This window comes from Helianthus annuus, unplaced genomic scaffold (assembly GCF_002127325.2).
Source record: "Helianthus annuus cultivar XRQ/B unplaced genomic scaffold, HanXRQr2.0-SUNRISE HanXRQChr00c001, whole genome shotgun sequence".
Taxonomy (NCBI): domain Eukaryota; kingdom Viridiplantae; phylum Streptophyta; class Magnoliopsida; order Asterales; family Asteraceae; genus Helianthus; species Helianthus annuus.
This window is the reverse complement of record NW_023395517.1, coordinates 609,018-636,696: the sequence shown is the minus strand read 5'-3', so window position 1 is coordinate 636,696 and position 27,679 is coordinate 609,018. Positions and strand designations below refer to the sequence as shown.

General features: G+C 36.1%; 1 protein-coding gene across 1 annotated transcript in view; it reads right to left on the bottom strand.

Moving 5' to 3' along the window:
* Positions 1-5,774: 5,774 nt before the first annotated feature.
* LOC110891459 overlaps positions 5,775-27,679 on the bottom strand; it is a 37,841-nt gene continuing 15,936 nt past the window's right edge. Inside the window, exons 4-9 of the mRNA XM_035987209.1 lie at positions 27,586-27,660; positions 10,743-11,642; positions 9,265-10,197; positions 6,645-7,613; positions 6,099-6,297; positions 5,775-6,023 (exon numbers count right to left, since the gene is read on the bottom strand). Coding sequence (XP_035843102.1) covers positions 6,022-6,023; positions 6,099-6,297; positions 6,645-7,613; positions 9,265-10,197; positions 10,743-11,642; positions 27,586-27,660 — 3,078 coding nt within the window. The 3' untranslated portion in view covers positions 5,775-6,021. The remainder of the gene's footprint in view (positions 6,024-6,098; positions 6,298-6,644; positions 7,614-9,264; positions 10,198-10,742; positions 11,643-27,585; positions 27,661-27,679) is intronic.

Here is a 27,679-nt window from a genome sequence, read left to right as displayed (position 1 = left end):
CCGGACCCGTTTCAACCCGAACCAGTTCTGACCCGAACCCGTTTCGACCTGAACCCGTTCCGACCCCAACCAAAACAACCCTTTTTTAATTGACCCGTTTTGACCCGAACTCGTTCTAACCCAAACCCGTTTTGACCCATGACCCAACCTGACCCATTTGCCAGGTCTAATATTATCGCTACAGTTACAGATAAAGCATAATATGAAAACCCATTTTCATACTGTTGTTCAGTCAGTTTCTATGTAATTTTATGATTTGTCACATGTCGATTATCTAAGAAAATAGTTGGAGGATGCTATTTCCAAGTTGTTCGCACTGATTTTAATGTATTTAATGGTCTATTTCATTTTTACATGTCTTAGAATGTCATTAATATGACTGGAAAATGGTGGGTTGGGTCAGGTTGTGTAACAGGTCAAAACTAACAGGACAGGTTGGGTTGGGTTGGGTTGTGTAAAGTATCAAATTGGGTTCGTCTCTGAATGGGCAGCTCTTAGAAAACGTGTCAAATGGATTCGGGTCAAAACAGGTTGGGTCAAAGCGGGTTCGCATGCTATGTTTGTTTTTATGGAGGTTAGTGGCGATGGTTGTGTTGGCGGCATGGCTATTGCTGTGGTGGCACCGATGACGACTGATAGATGACTCTTTTTGCTTTAACAGTACATAGATCGCCACAGCGTAATGCATCACATTGATCACATCCTATAATCCGGATTGCCAACCTGGCAGGTGACACAATGCCTTGCATCTTGTCTAACAAAAGAATAACCCAGACTTTTGTGAATCAAATAATAAGCCCAATTTGATTTCCTAGTTCACTTTTGCTTATAACCTGAATTTACCATATCAATACTAAGGTTTCCTGCCACATAGATCAGATGTTGGCTAGCAGCAATATGATTTTGACTATTCCAACTGCTGTTGACTTTGACCCTCCACCCATTGATTCCTAGCTCTATGTGTCATTGGAACAGTAGTTTTTGCAGTTTCTTATATTAATTCATTCTGTGCTTAGTGCTTATCCATGTGGAACCGATAGTGTGGTGCCTCTTAAAACATAATTTGCAATGAAAAAAAAATGTGTGGGATGTTTATGTATGCAAGATAGTGCTTACTCCCGTGGAACCGAAGTGACAATGTGATAGTGACTGTACAAGATAGTGTTTTGTGTATCCTTTTGCTGTTTGAAGTTGTAACATAGGCAGCTTTTATAAAAAAAATTGGGTTCGAGTCAAAATAGGCAGCTTTTATAAAAAAAATGTGAAATAATTTAGTTTCGGGTCAAAACGGGTTGGGTCAGAACAGGTTCGCGTGCTATATTTGTTTTATGGCGCTTAGTGGCGACGGTGGCAGCGGTGGAGGTTACCCTTCTTCCTCACACATGATTTTCCTGTGTAGGTTTATGATTATTATTTAAAAATTGTCATGGTGCAGGTAAAAGGGATGCTTATATACTCTGTTCATCAGTCTCTAGGTTGCCTTATGTGGAATTAGAGTTCTTGCTGATTGCTATCTGCTATTCTATGTTTGAGATTTGCTTACTTAAGCAGCTCAACTCAACTCAACTGTCAAAAGATAGAAGTCAAATTCTTGTGGTCAAAGGTCATGTTTATAGGAGTTATTGGGTTAAAGTTTGATATGAAATGGTAAAAGGAGAAGCAGGTTAATGAGTTATCTGAAAGTAAAAAACGGAGAATGGACAAGGGATGAAGGACCCTGATCAAGGCATAGAGTCATAGCATATCATCTTTGTTCATTGCATAACCCATAAGCTTGACCCGTTAGTAAGTCCTAATTTGTCTTAATAGCTCAACTGTAGTTTCTGTACAACTAGTCACCAACATAAATTTAACAAATAAAATGTATATTTATAATGTAACAGTATCACACATGACAACTGAAATTTCTTGTATAGCAGGTGATGAAGAAACAATGATGAAGTTGAGAACAAAGGGATGCGGCTGTAGCTGACGTTAATTAAGTAGATCGCGAATATTAGTCCTCAGTTTAAAGACAAACTCTAGCTAACATAATCATAACTAAACCAGTTACCTTATTAATCATCTTCTTCTACGTGCTGCAGCACATGGCTCATGGTTGGTCTTGCATCCTTATCTTCCGCACAACACCCTAATCAGAGTTCCCATTACACTCATGTCGTAATTTCTGTTGACAACTTCTTGGACCTTTCATCAAACAGGACACGCATAACCTCACAAAATTAATGAATATAATCGCAGCTGTTTGCTCAATTCATTGGACCTTTCAAGAATCATTGCTCAAATCACTTGACTTCTAACAATTCAGTTGATTATAAGTTGCTCAATTTACTGTTCAGCTGCTCCTAGTCCAGTTAGCTAGCTGCCTGATCGAAACCAACAGAACACGGAAAGCAACAAAGTCGTTCGATCTAGGTGGTACTCCTAGTAATGTGATCAATATAATATGATTTTCCCGTTACAACATCAGATCTGACCCCATCTTCATAAGCTTTCTTTACCAGCTTTCTATCCACTATTGTAGTTGGAGTCAGATACAAACATAAGTCAGAATCCAATGTCCGCAGATTAAGTATTTCAATCACGCATCACCTAAAGTTCAGATTTTAACAGTTTCTCTTCAACCATAACCGCCTGATTGCGTGATTCACTGGACTTACAGTGAACAACAGTTTAAGATGCAATTACAATTATGCTATTGAAGTTATATCCATCAGCACTCATTTCACTTCTAACATTGTTCAGGCATTTCATCAAACACCTTGTGGTCAAACTCGACTTTTGTAAGTCAAGAAGAATAACATGACCCAAAATCTCTCTGTTATCATCATTGGTGATAATAGTACTATTTTGATGTTGGAGAACAGAATCAGTTACATCATACATGAGTACTTTGTTACCTTTAAGCACCAAACTTGACCCCATTCTATAACTTCTTCTGATTTTTGGAAGGCAAATATAATAACAGTTTTATTTTTATTTAAGAGTTACTAAAAATCGAACTAACTCTACTGTTTCTTGTTGTTTGACAAAGTAAAACATTTTTCTTTGATCAAGATATATAATAGAAACTTGCACCATTAAATAATTGCACGGTAACCAATAGGAATGGTGGCCAATTGGCAAAGACAAAACCTTTAAGAACACCTATGTTTAAAGTTCTTGGGTTTAAGTTACATGTAAGTACGTGTCCAGTATACTTGGAAAATTAATCCTTATCGGATATGATCAGATTCACAAATTTCAAAATCATTTCTTCTTAAAGCACTAAAATCTCCTACATTTGAAAGTGAATGGTTTTGAATTCACCATTAATCGACTCAATCTTAGTACCACAAGTCACAGTGAAAGACTGTAATTTCGACTTTTACGTTGTTATAAGAACAAGGACGCCAAATACTCGTGTGAATAGGTCTAAGAAATTCAACAAAAGGAATAACAAATCAAACCTTCAGCATTACAGTGTAAACTAAAAGCACAACTCTATAAAAAATGCTTGATAGCGTGTCAGCATGACAACCCTTATTTAGGATTTCAAAATCAACAGCAGATGCTACGCAACTGCAAGTATAAACCGAAGAAAAAACGCCAAAGAAAAAGGTAACTTGATCAGAGCTATGAAAAAAAAAGTATTTTCATGCACATTCATTACATCCCAGGTACAAACTGAAAAAGAAAAGGCCAGATACAAAATAATCAAAGTCAAGAAGTGATGACTAATCAATATTTTCAAAAAAACTGATGCACATAAGAAATAGCAAAGTCAAGGCTATAATTGGTAAGTGAGAGCAAGTGATATTAGGCTATGCGGTATGGTGATGGTCCATCCTTGGAGGATAATCCGCCACGTAGGCGCCACGTCATAGTCCTCCCAAGGATGGTCACTAGAGGGTATGGGAGGATGATCCTACCCCACCACTTTTTTTATTTCTTTTTTATTTTCTAGCCTACATCACAAGAGCAATCGAATTGTTACTAGTTTTGTATTTGCATATTTTTGTATAGAAGTTTGATCAAAATAGGTTCTTTTAAGTCATAGACAATTGTTGATTTGTACTTTGAACTGTTGGGTTAATCGGTTTATTCATGGGTCACACCGGCAGGTTAGCGGGTCACGAATGACGGGTTAACGGGTACAAGTCAAATTAGCAGTTTATTGTGGAAGACTTGAAATTTTATTAAATTGTTATTAGGAACGTGTGGGTCATATTCCTATTCTGCAGGTCAACTGAAGTTAAGGGTAAAAATAAATTGCTTGTGGTCAGTGGTCAAGTTTATGGGAGTTATTGGGTCAAAGTTTGCTATGAATATGGTAAAGGGAGGAGCATGTTAATTAGTTATCTGAAAGTAAAATATGGACAAGGGATGAAGCACCTGATCATGGCAGTTAATGTAGAACATATCTGGATTTTGATGGTCTGGATTTGGTCAAAAGCTTCTCAAAGGTGGGCCACAGTCAACTAGAAGTCAATGCAGTCAAAAGTCAACACTTGAAGCATGAGAAGTCAATGCAGGAAAACACTCCAAAACAACATGAATTATGCACTCAAAGTTGGAATTCTACTAGGCTAAGATACAAGAGCATAAAGAAAACTGCTTTTCGTCTTGGGTGCAACTTGTGAAGAAGAAGTACAATAGACAAAGCACTGGATTATATGCACCTGTTTGGTTTGCTATCTTTAGACATTCCAAAGTCCAAACTTTATACAGTATACCTAGGCTTAAAAATTATGTTTCTTTGGAAGCTGGGAAAAAAAGTGTTGACTTTTTTGGTCAATGCTCACACTCAACTGGCTGGAAGAAAATTTTAATGCAGCAGGGAGTAATAAACCTTTGGGTGTAGATCCGAAAAAAAATAATAATAATTGGAATGAGGCCCACAAAATTTTGGCTTTCTATATCAACAAATGGTCCACATGCAAGACTGGAGTAATGGGATATATGATGTATGGGCCGAGAGGGGTAATCATGTAAGACAGCCGGCAAGGTGAACAATCCGAATACGAATATGATATTGGTTCAATGTGGAGTTAAATGCTATTTACGTCCCTGTGATTTGTTCACTTTTGCCATTTTAGGCCAATTTTCAAAATTACGTCAATTTCCTCCCTGACATACTTGAAACTTGTCATTTCAATCCAAAAACTAACCTTAGTAGAATACGAAGATTACTTCCATATGGGCTGGCAATTTCAACTCATTTTACAAGTTAAAGACTAAAAGGGTGTTTCAAATTCTTTGTCACTGTCGGTCAATAAATGTAAAAATTAGCTAACAAGAGAACAGGCCAATGAGTCAGATCTAATTGTGTATTTTAATGTATAAACCATAAACAAAATTCATTTTAGCAAAACAAATTAACTTTCTAATTGTATACTATACATTAATTAATTGTTTATACAAATTAGTTTCTTTGCATTTCATATATATCATCCTAAAAGGAGGTATAGGATTTAGATTAAAAATAAAACCACAAAAGAAGATCCCAACTTAGTAAAGATCAATTGTTTAGTAGGATGAAACCACAAATCAAAAGAAGCTTTATTTGCTACATAATTATGCTTATCTTTAAGTCATGACCATTACCTTCTAAGAAACCATCAGTACGAGTACACATGACAAATAAAACACGTCATGAAATTAACGGGGTTGTTTGAGAGTTTTAATTGCACAAATAAATTCCTACGACAAAAATATGAAGTTGATACTTGTTTAAAAAAACTAAAAGAAAGTTAATTATCAATATAAACAAGTACATAAAGAACTAGAGAAGCATCAACATGACATTCACTTGTACAAACAGATTAACTTATATGCAAAAAAGTCCAACAGAATCCACCCAACTTGTTTAAACTTAACCTATATAAACATGACTAGTTTCAACGCGAACTGCTGTCCAGCCAACCCCACCTAATACAACCACCAAAAGAACCTGCAACTTAGCCTCCTTTTCATATCTGTGCACTTGTTTCTAACATATTTAGCCAGGAACGTGTAGCAGCCTTCCTGAGAGTCTGACTTTCCTGTACCCACATATCACCAGCTTAAGACTCCACTTGATAAATCAATTTTAAAAATTTAAAATATAGCAAACTTACAACAATCAGGTTCAGCTGGGTCATCCGTCTCATCTGTCTGGTCATGTAACATATTTTCCTTGTTATGAATTTCAAAATTTTCAGATTTGTCAGTCATGTTCATACTCTTCGATTCATTGGTAAGCTCAACTACTTGTGTCTCAATTACAGAAGCATGACTCTTCTCCTCCGCATAATCAGATTTTACCTCTGAATTCAACTGGGACAATGAGAAAGCCAAATGAATATTATAATTGTGATTAGAGAATAGCCGCCCCTGGGGGATGGTACATCAGGGCATTGATAACTTCATCAATAGTCAAGGAAAAAGAGTAAGTTCGATTAAAAAAGAAGCTTTAATAACTTCATCAATAGTTAAGAAAAGGGCTTAGGAACGGAACACTAGAAGTTAAAAATTGAAGAGTGTTTTTTCAATATAAATGTAATGACTTGAGTACAATTACTATGGTACATATGAAAATCGGTTTGTGCTTTATTAATTTGTCTACTATTAACAAGCATTTTGCATGTGTATAAAAAGGTTAATGTTTTGGAAAATTGACTTACTTGAAATGATAGTGCTTTCTCCAGTTCCTTGACAACAACTTTCATTGTCGGACGTTGGTCTTGAGTTTCTGCCACACACTGATATGCAATTTTCATAAATGTGTGCAAAGAATCCTTGTTGGGTCCTTTATTTAGAACAAAATTGTTTTCACCAGTTTCTTCCTTTAATATAGGATCAATCATGCCCTCTAGTGTTCCCATGCGGAAGCTTTGTCTTGCCACAGGGCCCAACCCTCTCACATTCTCCGTCATGTAAATTGGGTCAAAGGCTTTCCTCCCACATAGAATTTCAAACAATACAACTCCAAAACTATAAACATCCGATTCTCTTTTTAACTTACCAGTGATCCCATATTGTGGATCTATGTAGAACTTTTTGCCAATAACATCGTTCCGAAAGAGAGCTTCTTGATTTGGAGGCAGGAATATCGAGAACCAAAAGTCAACAATCTTTGCCCCCCAGTTCTCATCCAACCCAATGCTGTAGCTACTTATATGACGGTTTATTATTATCTTTTGGTCTTCCATCTGATAGTGAAGGTAATTCAATGCATGTGCAACATCAATGCAAATTTTCAAACGTTTTACCCAAGTTAAAATGCACATGTGGTTGACGTTACCCAAATAATCAATAAGATATCCATTGGAGATATTCTCAGTAACAAGGACCATCTCAGAATCCTCAACACAAAATCCAAGTAGATTTACAATGTTGGGATGCTTAACACAGGTAAGTATTTCAATTTCTGTAAAAAACTCTTCTTCTCCATACACGTCATGTCCAGAAGGGTACCTTTTTAAAACTACAGTGCTCTGTCCCTTCAGATGTTCTTTATCAAAATAGTGGAGTTCCGCTCTGTACAAAGTATAATCGTAAGGCCAAGATGAAATTGTGTATGCCTCTGAAAAATTATTTGTTGCTGATTTAATATTATTGAGATGAATCTTCAACTGTCCCAACTTGTTTTCCTGCAAATATGTGAAAGGAGAAAGAGAGTTACAAAACTGACATAAATTGAGAAAACAAATGCGTTGTTAAAACTTTTAGAAAAACTATAGATTACATTGAATCGATCTACAATTATACATGGCAAATGGGTTCCACTCTGTACAGAGTATAGCAACCCATCTCCACCTCACCTCACTGCTAACTGATTAAATTGTAGCAAACCAGAGCCTTGCCTTCTGATCGACATATATGTTGTTTGGAACCTCAACAAGAAACGAATATGGTGCCAACCACAGTTGGGCCTTCACAGATTGTCCATCCCAACTCGTTTCCCCAAGCCCATAAAACTTTAGTAAAGTTTAATTGAATTAAAATTTCCACTGCATATAATAGCTATGATAATAAATTTGCAGGACCCCTACCCTACGCCATCAACCTGATCCCCCTCACCCCTCCCTCGCAACCAACTGGCCTGGATGTTTTTGTCACCTCTCAAATAATAATAAGAAATGGTGTTCTTCATAAATCCATGTTTGATTTGCTTAGATTTTCAAGAATAGGGTGTTTCTTAAGCAACCCAATTTCGATATGTAGGGAATGTTTAAGAATACTGGTGTTCTTTAAAAACCAATGATTGAGGTTTTCTCTGAGCATAGGCGTCCATATGCAACATGGGTTTTTGAAGAACACCAAACCCTTAAATAATTTCTTGTTTGTTTTTCTAATTTCAAAAAAAGGGTGAAATCATAACAAAAAAAATAATAATACTAGAAACAAACATTCAATGGGTTACGACCAAGTATATATATAAAAGACCAAAACTAAAATTTAACCAAACCTGGTAGTTTACTCTAATAATAATAGAAGTGCTACAAAAATAAAAGATTAATAATTACGTAAGTAAACTCTTAATAAATTAAGCAATTAACAAATAGCATGTCTAAAGAGGTTGTAAGTCAAAAATAGCTAAACATAAAAAAGTTAATGTTTAAAGTATAAATTATTATTTCCATCGTTACATACAAAAAAGTGTATAAACAACGCGTCAACCCAACCAGTCCGTCTGATTCGCTATGAATGCTAAAGTGTCGGATTTTGGTAATCTCAATTTCATACCCGGTTATAAATTGTGTCTAATATTTAGTATCATACACATATTCGCACACATATTCATTATCCATCGGCTACGTACAAGGTATATCCGCACGTATCGTGTATAGCTCGTATGGTCATATGTGGTAAAAAAAATTACCCGTTGGGACACCCATTACCCAAAATCCAATCATAAACTCACCAAAACCCAACTTAAAGTATCAAAAACTCACACAAAATTCTAACAATTTTATGTATTTTTAGTAATTCCAAGTTTGTAACTGAAAGATGCTATTTACTGTATGTCTTAAAATCATATATATCATATTTTGATTTTGATGCGGTTAATTGGACAGGATCAACTAATATCATACATATCCCAAACTTACAAAAAATAAAAGTGTGTTACCCATCCTGGATGTTTCTATTTTTTCATTCATTTAGATTTCTTTTACCATCCTATTTTCACGTACTTTTGAGAAGAATAAGATATAAAAATACAGATTCAAAAGGAAAATTAGTATGCATGAATGATGTACACCAGAAAAAAGGATAATAAAATAGGAAAAAAAGTCTTACAATATTTTCACCACGCAATTGAAGTTCCAGTGCTTTCTCAAGTTTAGCCATAATATGGTGCATATCTGGGCGGTGTGCTCGATCATCATTTAAGCAAGAATATGCTACCTTTGAGTATATGAGGAGTGATTGCGGAGACAATATTTGATTTAATAGAGGAGGATGGATTATATCATGCAATGTTCCCTTTTCATAATAATGCTTGGCCAACAGAGCTAGAGACTTATCAACCTCGTTATGAATTAACGCTTTCCTCTCGCATAATATTTCGAATAAAACAACTCCGAATGAGTAGATGTCTGACTTGTGGGTCACACCTCCCGTCTTTTCAATTGCTGGGTCCACACACCCCAATGTGCCAGTGTGTTCACAAGGGCACACTTGATCCTTATCGTTTACTGATTGTTTGATGGAAAATTCAAAACCGGATAACTTGGTTTCCCAATTATCGTCCAACAAAATAGTGTTGCTATTGATGTTACAATGTAGAATAGCATAATCACGTCCCTTGTCATAATGTAAGTAACTCAACGCGCGAGCCACACCTAGACATATCCTCAATCTTTGCTTCCATGTGAGGTTCAGGCTGTTCAAATACTGCCCTAGACTTCCATTGGCCTCATACGTGGTTACAATGATCTTTTCATCTATCTCATCACAAAACCCAATAATAGAGACTAGATTTTTATGCTTGAGAACAGAAAGTGCTGAAATTTCTGCCAAGAACTCGAGGTCTCCATCCCCATGCTTACAATCAAACCTCCGTGCAGTGATCTCCATCAACCTCCCAGACCACAAGAGTCGTCCTTTATATGCGATACCAACTCCACCATGTTCGATGATGTTATCATGATGAAAGTTGTTGGTGGCCTTCGCCACATCTTCAAGTGGGATTTGTAAGTGAGCAAACTGGTTCATTGTTGATGCCATGTTCTGTTTATCAAGTAGAAGGGAGTGTTAAACAACGGGTTACAAATGAAAGAGAAGGTAAGATCTAGTAAGATATATGAGCAACCACACATACATAAATATATAAGATCCAGCAACCTCAGTCCCTGACTTTCTATTCCACTTAATTAAATAAGCTTAAAAATTGAATAAATATAAATGATTTAAAGGTAGTCATGACTTTAAAGGTACACATAATATATTAAACTCTTAAGTTTACACGTACATAAGGATTTGCATACTCTTTATATTCGGTTATCAATTATTTTATAGATATTCAAATATAAAAAGATGACAGAATTCAAGTATTTTACCATAAAGATATAAATAATTAAAACGTAAAACAATACACTAAAACATCTAGAAAAATACAGTTTTTAATATACACACACAAACATGTGTGTGTGTTTGTTCTTGGCTTTAAAAGATAAAACGTATAAAAATTACCATTGATGAACAAAAGTTGAAGTCATAGTTTGTATTAATGCACTTAAAAGGAACTTGGCTTTCATAAAACTGTGATAACTTACTTGAAATACCAATGCTTTCTTAAGTTGCATTAAAACTTTTTTTGTTGTTGGTCGTTTTTCTCTATCAAGATGTAGGCATTGGTAGGCAATCTCTTGAAATGTAGCCAACGATTGCGGCACGATTTGTTCCTTGATTTGTTCGAACACCACCTCAGCATGCTTTCCTTCTTCAAATTTGTTTTTAATGAAATCCGGTAGATAGTGACCCTCATGTTTGTGGATTGCAAACGTTGATCTCCCGCACAAAATCTCAAATAAAACAACACCAAACGAGTAAATATCGGATTCTATGGTAAGGAATCCCGATTGTCTATAAAGTGGGTCCACGTATCCTCTTGTGCCACACGCATGATCGATGATATAGTCTGTTTCCTGATTTATTGAACATATTAGCGAAAGCCCAAAATCAGCCAGTTTTGCTTTCCAATCATTCTTTAACAGGATGTTTTCAGTTTTGATGTCCCTATGTATCACCTTTACTTGTTTTCCTACTCCTCCATGTAGGAAATCCAACGCTCTTGCAACATCAATGCATATATTAAGTCGTTTCACCCATGTAAGAGAAGTATCATTCAAATACCTATCAAGACTTCCCTTGGACAAATACTCATAGATAAGGACTTTTTCATCAGTTTCATCACAGTAGCCTACAAGACGAATGACATTCTCATGATTATACTCCAAAAGAATTTGGAGCTCACTAAAGAATTGTTGTTCTCCTTGACCAAACCTTGTATCCAATCGCTTTGCAACGATGGTTTTAATTCCATCTCCATCTTGAAGGTTTCCTTTGTAGACTTTACCAAATCCTCCCCCACCGATGAAATTGTCATCGTGAAAGTTTTGTGTCGCCCGTTTTATGTCTTCAAGTGACATTTTGGGGTTATCCTTGTTGTTGTTCTGTCAAACATGACACAGCAAATAAAATAAATATATTAATAATTTAATAAAGTGGTAATAGAAAACTAAATTGGTATTATCTTTTTCTAAATATTATGAAAAACTATAAATGATGAGTAAATTGATAATTGGGTCACATCATTGATCACAAACACTTAACAACATGATTTTAATATGATGATAAATGTCCCTTATAAATATGCACTGTATTGTGTTTTCTAAAGGTTTTGGATTGAACTTTTATTTATTATTATACTTACGTATAAGCAATTCTAGCAAGGTCTTAACTTAATAGTCTAAAAGGTAGGATTTATAAATTCCCACAATGTCTAAAAAGTAAACTTGATAGGTTGATCCTAGACATTATAAGTTGGAAAGGATTTTTAACAATGAATTTTATATAATTTGAACCCAACCTCATAAGGCATTCTAATTTGTTTTCTATATAACAGTGAACCATCACACAGATTACTTCTAGGCATTGATAAACTGAATTCAGAACAGTGACTTACTTGAAAGAATAATGCTTTCTCAAGTTCCTTGACTACGATTTTCATTGTTGGGCGTTGGACTTGAGTTTCCGCCACACATTGGTGTGCAATTGAAATAAACGTGTGCAGAGAATCCTTGTTGGGTCCTCTATTTAGAACAAACCCGTTTTCACCAACTTCTTCCTTTATTACAGGATCTATCAACTCTTGTAGTGATCCTGTGCTCAAGCTTCGTCTTGCTACATGGGCCAGCCCTTTGTCACTCTCCTTAAGGTATATTGGGTCATTGGCTAACCTCCCACATAGAATTTCAAACAAGACTACTCCGAAACCATAAACATCGGATTCTCTTTTTAGCTTACCAGTCTTCTTATATTCCGGATCTGCATAGGTACGTTTGCCAATATATTCGAGATAGAGAGCTTCGTCTTCTTGATTTGGAGGCAGGAATACGGACCGCCAAAAGTTAACAATCTTTGCCTCCAAATTCTCATCCAACCCAATGTTGTAACTGCATATATCACGGTGTATTATCCTCGTTTGGTCTTCCATCTCATAGTGAATGTACCTTAATGCGTGTGCAACATCAATGCATATTTTCAAACGGTTTTCCCAAGTCAAAACACGTTTGTCTTTGCGGTTTCCCAAATACTCACCAAGAAATCCATTAGAAAAATTGTCAATGACAAGGATCATCTCAGACTCTTCAAAACAAAATCCAAGCAGATTGACTATGTTGTAATGCTTAACTCCACTGGAAAGAATTTCAATTTCTGTGAGAAACTCTTTTTCTCCATACCGCTTCTTTCCAGAAGGGGGGTAGCGTTTAATAAGTACAGTGTTGTGTCTCTTGGATGATGGATTCTCTTTATCATAATGCTCGAGTTCTGCTCTGTAGGAAGCATAGCCATCCCCCATGTAATTTGCAATTCTGTATTCGTATGAGAAATCATGGGTTGCTGATTGAATATGAGTGAGAGGAATCTTCAAGTGTTCCAAGTTCTTCCCTGCCTGCAAATTAAATACGTGACAAGGGAGTTACAGCTAAGATAGAAAAACGAGAAGGGAAATGAAAGAAATTGAGTAGTTAATATCTCTTCCGATGAAGTTAATATCCATCTAATTCCACCCTCTTCACACGGAGGTAAGCACACGTCCATTACTCGACTCTGAAACCAGACGACCCCTGCTTTGCTTTTGTTTCATGTGCCCTACTTTTACATTTGGTTGGCTTACAATGGTCCAGACCACCATGTTTTTACAAGCCCACAAATCATTTATACTTAGCTCAATAAGTAAATAAGGCCCATACATTGAGTGACAATATGAAACCAATATGAATCTTCTGGGTTAATCTTGGTCAAATTAATTGTTTGTTGTCTATAATAAGCCTAATAATAAATTTTCTAAAATTATAAATTGGTGTTAATAAATAATAATATGTGTTGTCTTAGTGTTATTGAAGTGAAATAAGTTGCTAGACCAACTAATTAAGTTAATTGTTGGTAAGAATGGAGGATTACATATGTTAATCTTTATGTAATTTATATGAAATTAAATAATAAACTGTATAACGGAAGTTTAAGAAGTAAATTGTAACACTTTAAATTATAGGTGATGTTATAATTGCATGTTTCATAAATCTAATGCAAATTTTAGAGGATATTATAAAAGTTAGACATGATATTGGGACATGTTTTAAATAGATTTGTAACCAAATCACATTTTAAACTTGTTAATGTCAATAACTAGGGGCAACAATGGGACATGCATCATTAATCTCAGGCCCAAACATATTTACATAAGCCCAATCGATGTCAATACATGTAGAGTATCGGGTATACCCATAGGTTCATGGGTATCTCCAGCTTATTAAAAGTTACTCGTTGGGATTTCCAAATACTTTTCTTTTGATTTTGTTTATATATAAGTTTAGTACCAAGAAATTTGGAAATATTAAAAAAATGTGGACTATTAACCACTTTGGAACAAAGGAACTTAAAAGCAAAAAATAAAATGTTTACATGTATGGTACAAGTAAACAGGTATTCATGTTTCTGATAATCCGAACGGTATCAGCAAATATCATACCCAGTGGGTTCATGTTTCCCAGTGGGTTCGTTTTGACATCCATACCGCAATAGCTTATGCTTAGGGTGAAAAGTATAATGTAGAAGGAGAGAAAGAATTGAGTTTATTTGTTCAACTGGTTTTGGTTTTTTTTTTCTCTGCACATTTATTTGTAGTTTATTAAAAAAAAAAAACTAAGATTAAAAAGAGATGTAAAATGTCCAAAGAAAAACCCTTACATACAAAGCATGTGAGGTGACTTAAGGCCGTGGGGTATGGGGCTTGGGTTGGGGGGAAAACGCCCAAGGCACCACCCCGGGTGGGCTTGGGTTGGGGCGTGGCCCCTTGGGGCTTGGTTTCAAGCCGGGCGTGGGGCGGGGGAGCAAGGTGACATGGCGGTTTGTGAATGGCCAAAAGAAAATAGCCGTTGGCCAACGGCTATATGAAAAAAAAAAATTCTTCCATTTTTTTACTATAAAACTCACATTTTTCTTCCATTTTTTACCACATTCAACCACATCTTCTATACATCTTCAAATTCTCATTCTACAATACGAAAAAATGCATCCTTATAACCGTGCTTATGACCCGACCAACCCGTATGCATTCCAAGAAACTAATCCTAGCCCACCACCCAATCGTCCAATTCCTCGTCCATTTTTCATACACTCTTCCATGCCCCATGAAGCGAGTTATGCATCGCTTCTTGGGAATCGTGTATTTACTAACTTCTCACACTCCGATGATTCGATACCTACCCTGTTTACACAATCGCCCATCAACCTTTCACCAACCTCCATCGACCTTTCACAAAACGAAACCGTTCCCGAAACTCAACCACCCAATGATGGTCCTTCCGCATCGAAACCCATCAAAAAGAGAAGTCATAAGAAAAAAACCGAGGAGGATAAAGTAGTTGAAACCGCCAAACGAAAACAACAAAAAATGGGTCTATGCTGAAGAAGTTGCATTGGCGAGGGCTTGGTGTGAACAATCTCAACATTCAACTTTAGGTATTCTTAACCTTTGTTTATATTAATGGAATGGTTATTTTTTATGTAACTTTGTAATATATTAATATTTTTTATTAAAATAGAAAATTCGCAACATCGAACCGCCATGTGGGAATCGGTTAGTAGACTATTCCATGAAGAAATGGGTAGGCGGACTTATCGTGAAAACGATAGCTTATCCTCAAAGTGGAGCGAGATAAGCATTCAACTTACAAAATTTAGTGGTTTTTTTAAATAAAGCAAAGCAAAACCCTAAAAGTGGTGAAACCGAAGCCGACGTTTTGACAAATGCAGTAAATGCATTCAAATCAAATATGAACACCGACTTCCGTTTCATTCATTGTTGGGAGATTTGTAAATTCCATCCAAAGTGGGCGACTATCCCCACTGGTAGCGAAACTAACTCGTCTAGTAAAAGGTCAAGGGCCTCGTCCCAAGCCCAATCTGATGCACGAGATCAAGAGTTTGAGGACCTTTTGGATGATTCGCCAAGCCCAAACCGGCATGAGTATGGAAGAAATGCCTCAAGAAGGCGTGCTCAAAAACAAACGACATCGCCTTCAGCTGGGAGTTCTGGCTCGCGTAGGGGAATATACAGCGACCAGTTGGATGACATTTTATGCAAGTTGGATACATTCAACGTATTCCAACAACAAAGGGCCGAAATACGAAGGAGCAAAGAAGCTAGAGATGTCGCTAGAGATTCCCTGAAACAAAGACGGGATGATTTGAAAATTCTATCCCAGCCGATTGATCACCTAGAGGGTGACGAGTTAGAAATAGTCTTGGCGTTGAGAGAAGAGATAAAAAACAAATATAAAAGTTAGGATTTTTTTTTTGTAATTTTCTTTTTTTGTAATATTCTTTATTTAAAAATATTAAAAAAATTAAATTTGTGTTTTAAATCATATTGGGTCTGTCCAGCCGGTCAGCACAGCCGGTCAGCCCACAAGCCCACCAAACCCACGCCCCCTAAACCCCCGCCCCACCATACCGTGTGTTCTTGTGGGTTTACTCATGTATGTCACCCCATTCCACGTGTTAACCAATGCCCAACCCAAGCCCTACCATACCCCATGGTCTAACCAAGAATGTTAATGGTGGTTGCCTCAAAGGTTGATCCCCGCAACAAAATATTAAAAGCAAAAGATTGATCTTGGCACTTTTTAAACCAAAAAGTATAGTTTACAATTTGGAATGCATATAGATTGATTGTGTAATTTTGTGTTGAAAATATAATATGATTAAATGCTAATAAAAGAGCGCACCTTGACTAAGGTTCAACTTTTTGTTTAAAAGTAGCCAAGCGCAGTTATAGAAAGAAAATTAAAGCATTTAAAAACAAAATTAAATTGAATGTGATAAATCCTTTTGCCCTTTAATCTTTGTAGTCTTAAATTTCTTCCTCCAATGCAAAAAAAAAAAAAAAAAAAAAAAAAAAAAAAAAAGAGAGAGAGAGAGAGAGAGAGAGAGGGAAAAAGTAGAATGATAAGATAAAAATGTGATTGATAAACCCAACCATGGTGATTGAAACCGTAGACGTTAGATGTGTATGCTATATAATGTGTAAGGCAAAATGGATTTTAATAATCCAAACTTTCACCCATTGGCCGGCAATGGACCCAACTTCAAAAATAACCGGTGGTGGTCCCAACTTTTCGTATATTGTAAACCAATGGACTTTTACTAATAAAAACCTTAATTTCTTTTTGTCTCCTTATCCTTTTCGGCAACTTTTTCGTATAATGTAAACCAATGGACCTTTACTAAACCGAAAAGGATAAGGAGACAAAAAGAAATTAAGGTTTTTTTGGTAAAAGTTCATTGGTTTACAATATACGAAAAGTTGGGACCACCACCGGTTATTTTTTAAGTTGGGTCCGTTGCCGGCCAATGGGTGAAAGTTTGGATTATTAAAATCCATTATTCCAATGTGTAATTACAATTATAATATATAGGGTTTGGTTCAAATATCGTGAGAACTGTGAGAACTTTTTCTTTCCATGCGAGTTGGGCTAAATTCTTTTTGCACAAACGTAGAAAATATTATAAACACATCTGTAAAAAAAAGTAAAAAAAAAATTGTCGAGTCGGTAGTTTTCCGATGGAAGTTTTTTTTACGCGCTAGTGTAAATTTTGTACGAAAATAAATATTTTATTACGCCTCATCTAAATGTGGGTATGCGACATTTTTTTTGCTGAACAAGTAATTTTTTATGACTTTTGAGAAAAAAAAATTCGAAAAACCTTTTGGATGACCTAGTTCTCATGGTTCTTTACAACTCAAGGTGGTTCTTATTTTAACCCATCCCATATACATATATATACACACATACACACACAAACACTTGTTGAATTGTATAAACGTATTTTACAAAGATTTGTTATTATAAACTTATGTTCTCACCAACTATTTTAGTTGACAAATTTTCTACATATTTCAGGTAACCATGCTTAAGGATTCGAGACAAGATCATATAGGATGCCTAGAGACATAATGAGTTTTATTTTATTTTGAGTCATTTGAACAAGTTTTTCTTTTAGTTTGTTTGGTTGAGTTTAAGAAACAATATGATTTTATATATTCAAATTTTAATAGTAATTTTCTATTTAGTGTTGATTTCTCCCAAATATGAAGTCACCACTGTGGTTTCTTCAATCGGTGTAGATGTGATATTGGGTTATGAATGTTCACACTACTTTCAGTGTTATATTGTCTTAAATATTGGTTATTAGTGTTATATTGTCTTAAATATTGGTTATGGTGTCTTCCTTTTGTTTGATTGAAACGAAATATGCATATAAAATGAAGATTTTATTTTTCAATGAAAAATGCAAATAAAGTTATGGAATACGCTGGGCGAACAAAGGTAGTGACTTGGTAGGCACCCCCTCTCCCCAATTAACCAACATAGTAATAAACCATATTTATATAGGATGCCTAAACATCAATTAATGAATTTTTGGGTACCCATATTTTTTTAACGAGACTAACGAAATAAATGTCCGGTGACCCAGGGTAACCCAATCACAACAAATAACTCTATACGCCCGCAATCACAGATAGCACTAAGTTACCAAGGCCCAAAATCACTGGTTCCCGGTAACCATGCTTAATTCTACATGTTTAAGGTAACTATTCTTAGGATTCGAGACAAGATCATATAGGATGCCTAGATATCAATTAGTGAGTTTATTTATTTTAAGTTTTTGAACAAGTTGTTTCTTTTAGTGTTTTAGTTTGTTTGGTTGAGTTTGAAAAACAATATAATTTTAAATATTTCAATTTTAATTTTCATTTATTGTCTTGTTCCCTCCCTAACATTAAGTCACCATCGTAGTTTTCACACATGGTGAGAGTGTGACATTAGGTATGGATGTTCGCACTTCTTTTAGTATTGCCACCGGCAGTCTCAACTATTGACATATTAGCCACCAACGGACCCTGAGTAACAGAACCATAACGCCGTTAGTCTTCGGTCGTCGGAAAATCGTTTTTGGTTAGAAAAAGGTTTCTAAAGGTCCGATCTAAGGTTACGAAGAGGTTTGGAACGAAAATGATGAGTTTTCCGGCAAAAAAGTTGGGTTTTCCAGCCAAAAAGAAGTTTCCGGCGAAAAAGAAGTTTTCCGGCGACTTCAATAATTGGGGCTTTTACTAGAAAAAGGTTCATAAACGTCTCTTATAACGTTACAAAGAGGTTTGGGATGAAAATGTTAAGCTTTCCGGCCAAAAATGAGTTTCACCAAAAACGTTGCGGAGACTAACGGCGGGTTCTGTTAGTCAAGGTCCATTGGAGGCCAATATGTTAATAGTTGGGACTCACAGTGGTTATTTTTGAAGTTGAGGCTGTTGACGGCCAACGACGAATAGTTGGAATTATTAAAATCCAATATTCCTTTAAATAAGCTATCCTCAATTTTTCTTTGAGATCTGAGTTTTTTTTTCTTTATAGTACAGAAAGTGTAACTTTTCGGAAGTCATTAAAAAACGTTTACTTGATGTTCATGTTGTATCGTAATCTTATATATTTGACAATCAGTGAATGATATATTATTCCAAGTTTTGCTTTCTTAAGCCATTTGGGAAAACTAAAGTTGTCGTCATACATTATAACATGCAACTTCTTAGGTGTTTGTTTAATTTTTTGGCGGAAATCAAGACTTTTGGGCTATTGTAGAGCCTTCACTGGTTGGGGGGGGGGGGGGGGGGGGGGGTTAGAACACAATCTATGCTTCAAAAATTTGTCATCTCTAAGATAGCTATTGATATGAGCAACATAAACTTCTTTCTTCTGGCATGATGTGTATCATATCATACATACTGTTGCTTTAAGAAACCAAAATGTATTCTTTGAATTACACGTTCTTTGTAGTAGCTTGTGCTTGTAAATTCATGTACATTCGGGTTTTCTTTTCTGATTAAGGCATGGTTCTTTGAAAAATTTCCTAATTATAGCGTTGTGTTTTCAATTTGTAATTTCTTAGACCATAGGTAATGGTTAATGCCCAATAAGGGGCATTTTTCATCACATCATCATCATAATGCCCTTTTAAAAAAGGTGTAATGGTTAATGCCCATTTCATTTATTACTTTCCATTATTTTTCTTCTCTTTGGGCATTATTATAGAAATGCCCCACCCTCTTCATGCCCTTATAATGCCCAAGGGGATGGTGTTGAGGGCATTATCAAAACTTTTCATGCCCTTATAATGTCCATTACACATAGTCTTATTATAGTGTTGAAAGTTGCCTTATCACCGGAGGGCATTGCTAAAATTGGGTAGATATTTCAAAGTGAAATTTGGAAATAATAACAACAGAATCTATATATATATACGGCATGATGGGTGGGTTAGGTTCAAGGGAAAATTGCATATTTCTTTTTAAAAAACTGCTTAATTGCGTATTTACCTATCTTAAAATTAAAATTGTATATATCCCCTTTTTTAACTATTAAAATTGCATATATCCCCTTCTTTAACTAATGAAATTACAAATTTACCCATTTTGATTTATTTCATTAAAAACAAGTTAGATAATTACTTTTTTACCCTTATTTTTACTAAAACTTAAAAAGGTACATATTTATTCATTTCTACTAGTTTTTGTAGATTTTTACTAGTTTAGCTGTTTATTTCAGTGTTTAAGTTTTAGTAAAAATGAATAATATGTATTTTTTTTTAAAGAATTGTGAAAAATCCACAAAGACTAGTAAAAATGAATGTATTTGTTTTTTATAGAAAAAATAAAGGTAAAAAGTCATTATATAACTTGTTTTGAATAAAATAAATCAAAATGGGTAAATTTGCAATTTTATTAGTTAAGGAAGGGGATATATGCAATTTTAATAGTTAAGGAACAGGATATATGCAATTTTAATTTTAAGTTGGGTAATACGCCTTTAAACAGTTTTTTAAGAAGAAATATGCAATTATCCCTTTTTTAAACTTGCTTAAGACAAAAGTAAATATCACCGCACAAATCAAACCATGAAATTCTTTTTTCTCAAAAGTAAAAAATTAATGGGATTTAATACAATGCGTGTATTGTGTGCAATTTTGTGCTCTTCTAATTCTTGGAATCAAACTAACTACTTACAACTTTCATAACCGTGAATGTCAATAATGACTAAAATCATTTTGGAAAGAGTAAACTGTAATTTTACCTCCTGGGTTTAGTCCAATTGGCACTCTGACCTCCTCTAACGAAATAATTGCAATCCCCCTCCCCCCAACGTGTGACAACCGGTGATTAACGCCTTCTACTTACGCGATTATCAAACATTAGGACGATAATAAATAGTGTTTAAGACGTAGATTAACTTAATTAGGCTTTTGGAGTGCCTATGAACTCGCTCAACTTTATGTTGACCTTTTCGCATGTTCTTTCTCAGGTTAAATTTTTCAAACTACGGAACGGTTGGAATAGGAGAACCCATGGGATTTCGAGCACTTAGCGGGCGTCGATTTCTAGAAGTCTTAGCTTATTTGCTTCCGCTGTGCAATGAAGATACCAGTGCAGTCACGCCAGCTCTAATTTATCGGGGTGTGACACAACGTTGATGTTATGTCGCAATATTACCCCCTGCCGTCAGTCAACGGTTTTAACTGTTATAGGCAAGGGTATTTTGGTAATCTTATCCCATATTTATTATTATTATTACTATTATTATTATTATTATTATTATTATTATTATTATTATTATTTATAACACACCTTCTTCTTCTTCTTCAGCTGACCAACACCCCCACCATTGTTCATCTTCTTCTTCTTCGTCCGGTGAGTTGTTTATGGGAGGTGATGCGGCGGTTGTCGCCGTCGGCGTTGTTGTCTGCGGCGAAGGTGTGTACTGGACGGAGAGATGTTAGTAAGCGGTTGTGGAAAGCAGCTGAAGAGCTTAGACTTAGGGTTCTGGCGATATCTCCTCCGCCACAAACCCCCACCGTCTCCTCCACCGTCTCCGTCGTCGACTGAACATCATCACTTCAGCGACAACATCATCGATTTTTCCGGTGAAGGTATCATCAAAATTGTTTTTGTTTTGTTTTCTGGAGTTAGATGAGTGAAGGTATCATCGATTTTTCCGGTGAAGGTATCATCGGTTTACAAAAGATTTTGATTTTCAACTGTTATCATTATAATGATGTATTGGGTGTTCTTCAATCTTCACTGGGATGTTAAAATTGATTGATCTTTTTGCATCTGTTCATGATTATGCTTACATGTTTGACTAATTTTAATGTTCAGATTAACATATTACATCCCTTTTGCAAATCTTTGATTCTGGTGTGGATTATTATATGAGATAAGGTGTGAAACACAGTTGTATGATGGTTTTTGCAGGTAAGTCATGGTTTTTGTAGTAGGCTGTGATGTTTTAGTTTAGTTAGTTTCGTAGTTCTGTTTCATTTGAGTTAATGTTTGCAGGTGGCGGCTGATGGTGGTGGAGGTGGGTGATGGCGGCTAATGGTGGTTTAGGCGGCTGATGGTGGTTTAGGCGTAATAAAGTTGGTTTTGTCTATGGTAAAAGTGATAGTTTTATGATTACCTTGTAAAGATTTTATGTTGGTTTTGGGTTGGTTTTAGTGCTAGTTACAGAAACCTTTATGTTACAACTTTTAAATCAATATGAATTGAATCAATATGTGAGTTTATTAATGGCGTTGATGTGTTTTCGATTGGTTCTGCAAGTGTTGCAACATAGCTTCTTTTATGTGGCATGATGATGCATCATAAGCTATCAATGGGTTGATTATTAAGAGCAGGGGTTTATAATAATCGAATATCTTAATCTTTGGTATTAGAGATGGTTTGGTCACCATGAGAGTGTTAATAGTAGTTTACCCAGGTTTCTAAGGATTTATAACTAAGGTTGTGATCGATTAGATATTCTTCACGAGGATGATTTATTTAACTAGCATATCATGTCGGGATTAGTAATATATATGGGTGGTGGCGGCTGATGGTGGTGGCGGCTGATGGTGGTGGAGGTGGGTGATGGCGGCTGATGGTGGTTTAGGCGGGAAAGGGTTTTGGTTACTGCAGTGGGTAATATTGTTTCTTACAACAAAGTATATGGGGTAATAAGAAAGGACAATTTAGTAATTTACCAGTGGGGGGTAATTATGCGACATAACAAGAACGTTGGGGGTAATATTAAAGGGTAAGATAGGCATTTCACATTAAAGTTAACAGATCTGTTAACATAATTGACGCCAGGGGGTAAATGTGCTACATAACAACAACGTTGGGGGGGATTGCAATTATTTCGTTAGAGGGGGTCAGAGTGCCAATTGGCGTAAACCCAAGGGGGTAAAATTGCAGTTTACTCTTTTGGAAAAGTATTAAATGACGGAATTTTATATATCATTTAAATACATATTGTGGTTTTCTATATTTATTTTGGTGACTATTTTGGTGTGACTTTTTTGTGAATAAACTTGGAGGCAGGAAGACTATTGATTGATACAACAATCCATGAAGAGTTTACATGTTTAAGGGTAAGTGGATCAAATACCTAGGTGTTTTTGATAAAAAAAAATTATTAACCATGAAGAGTTTACAAGTTTAAGGTTGTCTACATCTACCCTTCTTAGACCCTACCTTAGCTTTGTTATTGGTGGGATTTACTAAGTATGTTGATGATGATGTCGTTTGATTAGAGTTGAAATGAAGAATTAAATGACTGGTAATGTTGAAGCTATATTATAAGGATTATTACAGGCCAAATTTCTATATGGATGAAAATATGAACCCTTTTATGAAACATTCAACATATTTTGGCTTTTTTTAATAAATAATGTTTATGTTATAATAAAATACAGACAAATACTTGTGTCATTATGAAATATTTCACACATTTTCGCTTTTGTTTACCATACATTGTTACTTGATGTTTTATTTCCGTTGAGTTGACTATCTGTGTTTTAATAGTCAAATGGTTTAAAGACAAGGCAATCTAAATTATTGAAATTGTCTCCAATCTTAATATAAATTCATTTGATGAATAAATATAAATAAAAACTTTTGTCATTATGACACTAAAACCTATCCACAGGTATACTACTAGTTGTTTGATATTGAACCACTAAATAAACTTTTGAGAAATATATTTAATTAAAATATACCCGTGGTAACTTTCTAAAATGGTGTGTGCTATCATCTGACTTTCTTCTTGATGTGGGGTTGGATATTGTAGATAGAAGACGACTATCAAGTTAGCTCTGTGTAGAGGCATGCTAGGCATTCTGTTGTGGCACCAATTACAAGACTGCCATCCATGAAGTTTTGAGAAGTTCATGCCATCTCCACTTTTTATGTTATTACACTCGCCCGAGAGCATTTAGATTAGACTATGGGATGTGCAGGAGTGTAGTCCTCAAAGGATGATTCGTTATGTAGGCGTTTACGTAAGTGGGTGGGAAGATGAGATTAAAGGGGATGGATGTGGGGACGGGCCTCAATATATATATATATATATATATATATATATGTATGTATAAAGAAGAAAAGAGAGAGGAGGGACGTTTTGAATTTTGATGCACGTGGATTCATATAAACACCCAACTACCTAACGGCCTAACCAGCTGTGCTGGACTGCTGGTTTCAATTTGGCTATTTATTCTTTTTTTTGAACGGCAACACACTTTTTATATATATAAAAAGAGCCAGCAAGGAGCTGAAAACAAAGCGGGACAAGGAAGCAAAACGACAAAACAAACGAAACAGAAAGGAAACATTACAGGAGGTTTACAACATTAAAATCAATCCATTTATCCCAGTCCCGATTTGGCAGCTTAGATCTGTGAGAAATCCATACGAAAGCGTCTTCTTTAATCGAGTCGATGATTCTCTTTAGCGGAACAAACACCCCTTCAAAAACCATCAGGTTAGGTTTCTGACATTCCATAACCTCCAAACAGTAGCCAGAACGACCGTATACACTATACGCTTCCACCTTGCCAACCCCGTGTTGCTTGTCATAATCTTCACAACCTCTTTCAAGCTGTTAACATCAACGGGAGGGGGGATTCGCATCCATACGGCAACCTGCCACCACGCACTCCGAGCCCAGATGCAACCCGCAAATATATGATCTGAGTCTTCCGTACCATAACCGCATCTATCACAGCTCAGGTTATTAATGCAAATTCCCCTGTGCTCAAGACTTTTTTTTGCTGCCACCCTACCCGAAACAGCTCTCCAAAGAAGATAATTGCATTTGATAGGGGCCCAAGAATTCCACCGAAACTGATCCTCCTGCTGAGAATTAATGTCCGCCTCCATCATATCATTTTTAACCCCTTTAGTCGAGAATTTTGCACCCTCATTGTTGCTCCAAGACCAACAGTCCACCTTATTATCTTTAAGGGCGGCCGACTTTAGCAGGCCCATCAAATGGCCCAGTTGCCTCCATTCTTCATCTGAGTTAGGTCCCCTAAACCAGTCCCATTTCCAATTCAAAAGAGATCCAATCCTCTCTACATTATCCACGACCCGAACATCTTTATATTTAGCTAGATTAAAAAGATCTGGGTACCTGTCATTAAGCGGCCCATCCCCAATCCAAGCTTCTTTCCAGAATCTCACATTGGCCCCATTACCGATGTCTACTTTGAGTTTATTATTAATATCAATACCGTGTTTCTTAAGATCCTCGTCCACAGAAGCTATGTCTTTCCACACGCCTGGAATCGCTTTTTTTACTGGCACCAATTTGTTGTCCACCCTATTTTTATGGATCGACTTCACTACTGCAGCCCACAACTGATTCGGATTATCTTTGTAGCGCCACCACCATTTGGAAATCATAGCAACACTGAAATCCGAAATGCTCCCAATACCGAGGCCCCCACATTTTTTCGTCTTGGTCATGACATCCCAACGCACCCACCTCATCTTATTACTATTACCTTTCTTCCCCCAAACAAAATCCCTCCGAAGCCTTTCTAATTTCTTAATCATGCTTTTCGGGGCAGAAAAAAGGGAGAGATAGTAAGAAGGCATACTACCTAACACTGATTTCACCAAAGTTACTCTCCCCGCAAAGGACAAAGTTTTCGCCTTCCACGCGGTTAATTTTCTTTGGACCTTGTCAATCACCACTTGCCAATGTTTCGACAATTTCATGTTGGCACCGATGGGGATCCCTAAGTACATAAAGGGGAAACTCCCAGCTTCACAATGGAGACGGTTTGCCATCTCCGTAACCTCCATTTCATCAACTCCAACTCCAAACAATCTACATTTTTTATAATTAACTCTTAACCCCGACACAAGGTAAATACATCTCAAAAGACGATTAATACTCACAATGTTATGCTCCGACCATTCCCCGATGAAGAGAACATCGTCCGCGTAACAAAGATGAGTTATCATCGGGCCATCATTCGGGAGTTTCAACCCATGGAACAAACCAATACTCACCGCCCTTTGTATAAACAGATTAACAATCTCCATCACTATTATAAATAAAGAAGGAGCCAACGGGTCTCCTTGTCTAAGGCCCCGCTTAAAAGCAAACTCGCCCGTGGGCGCCCCATTTACTAAAACCGACCCACGACCCGATCTAAGACAGTCGTTCACCCAAGATATCCATTTCGCCGGGAAGTCCATGTACCGCAACATATTCAATAAACACTTCCAGTTGATAGAATCGTAGGCCCTTTGAAAGTCCACTTTAAAAATCATCACTTTCGCTTTACTCTTCTTGGCCCACGCAACCACTTCACTGACAATTAAAGCACTATCCAAGATGTTCCTACCTCCCACAAACGCCGACTGCGTAGGAGCAATAATCTCACTCAGGCATTTTTTCAATCTGAGAGCGAGAACTTTCGCGATCATTTTATACAAGGACCCAACCAAAGAAATTGGTCTAAAATCAGCAATATATTGGCGATCCGGAACTTTAGGAATAAGAGCAACAAAAGAGGCATTGCATCCTAAGCTTAAATTGCCAGTGACATGAAATTCGCTGAACATCCTCATAACCGCCGGTTTTAAAAACTCCCAGTATTTCTTAAAGAATTTCATAGAGAACCCATCAGGGCCCGGGGCTTTCCCACCATTACACCCCCAAATGGCTTTTTTCACTTCCTCTTCAGAAAACATCCTCGTCAACTCACACGCCCTTAAATTACTGATTTTCGGCAGCCCAGATCCATCAAAATCCGGTCGTCTCCGCATTGGTTCAGCAAACTGTTTTTTGAACCATTTCCGAATTTCTTCTTTTAATAAATTTGGCTCCATAATCCACACCCCATTAAAGGATAACCCATTAATCCTGTTCCTGGATTTATTCACATTGATAACCCCGTGGAAGTATGCGGAATTCTCGTCTCCATCTTTAATCCAATTAACTCTTGCCTTTTGGTGTAAATCTTGACACTTCTTTTTTTCCAAGAGAACGATTTTTTTCCTGGTTTCAACCCTCAACTTTTTTTCTTCTTTGCTTAAAACACCACTATCCGCTTTCTTTTCTATTTCTTCAGCAATCTTACTTAAGTTAAGAACTTCTTTTTCCTCTTTGTATCTCACCTCTCCCCGCCATTTCTTTAGCCCACTTTTGAAAACCAAAAATAATTAGTTTGCACGTGGCTGAATTTGATTTTTATAAAAAAAAAAGGCACTCTGGTGTTGCCAATTCATTCAATTCAATTCAATTTGTATATAATTCCGAATTTGATCAAGTAAAGTCCTTAATAACAATCTACCATACTTATTTATGTAATATAATAGTTATATATTAGAATTCACATAATTTTATACTAACTACTTTTTATCACTAAGTTTATCATTTTATAAATATCTACTCATAATTTAAACAAAAAGTGAAGTGAAAAAAAAAAACAAAAGGAAGGACTTACAGGAAGTAGTTCTGGAGGTGCTATCTCAAGTTGGTCGACAACTTGGTCATTATCGGTGTTTTGTACTCGCTTTTCCTTTAAGAAATAACACGAG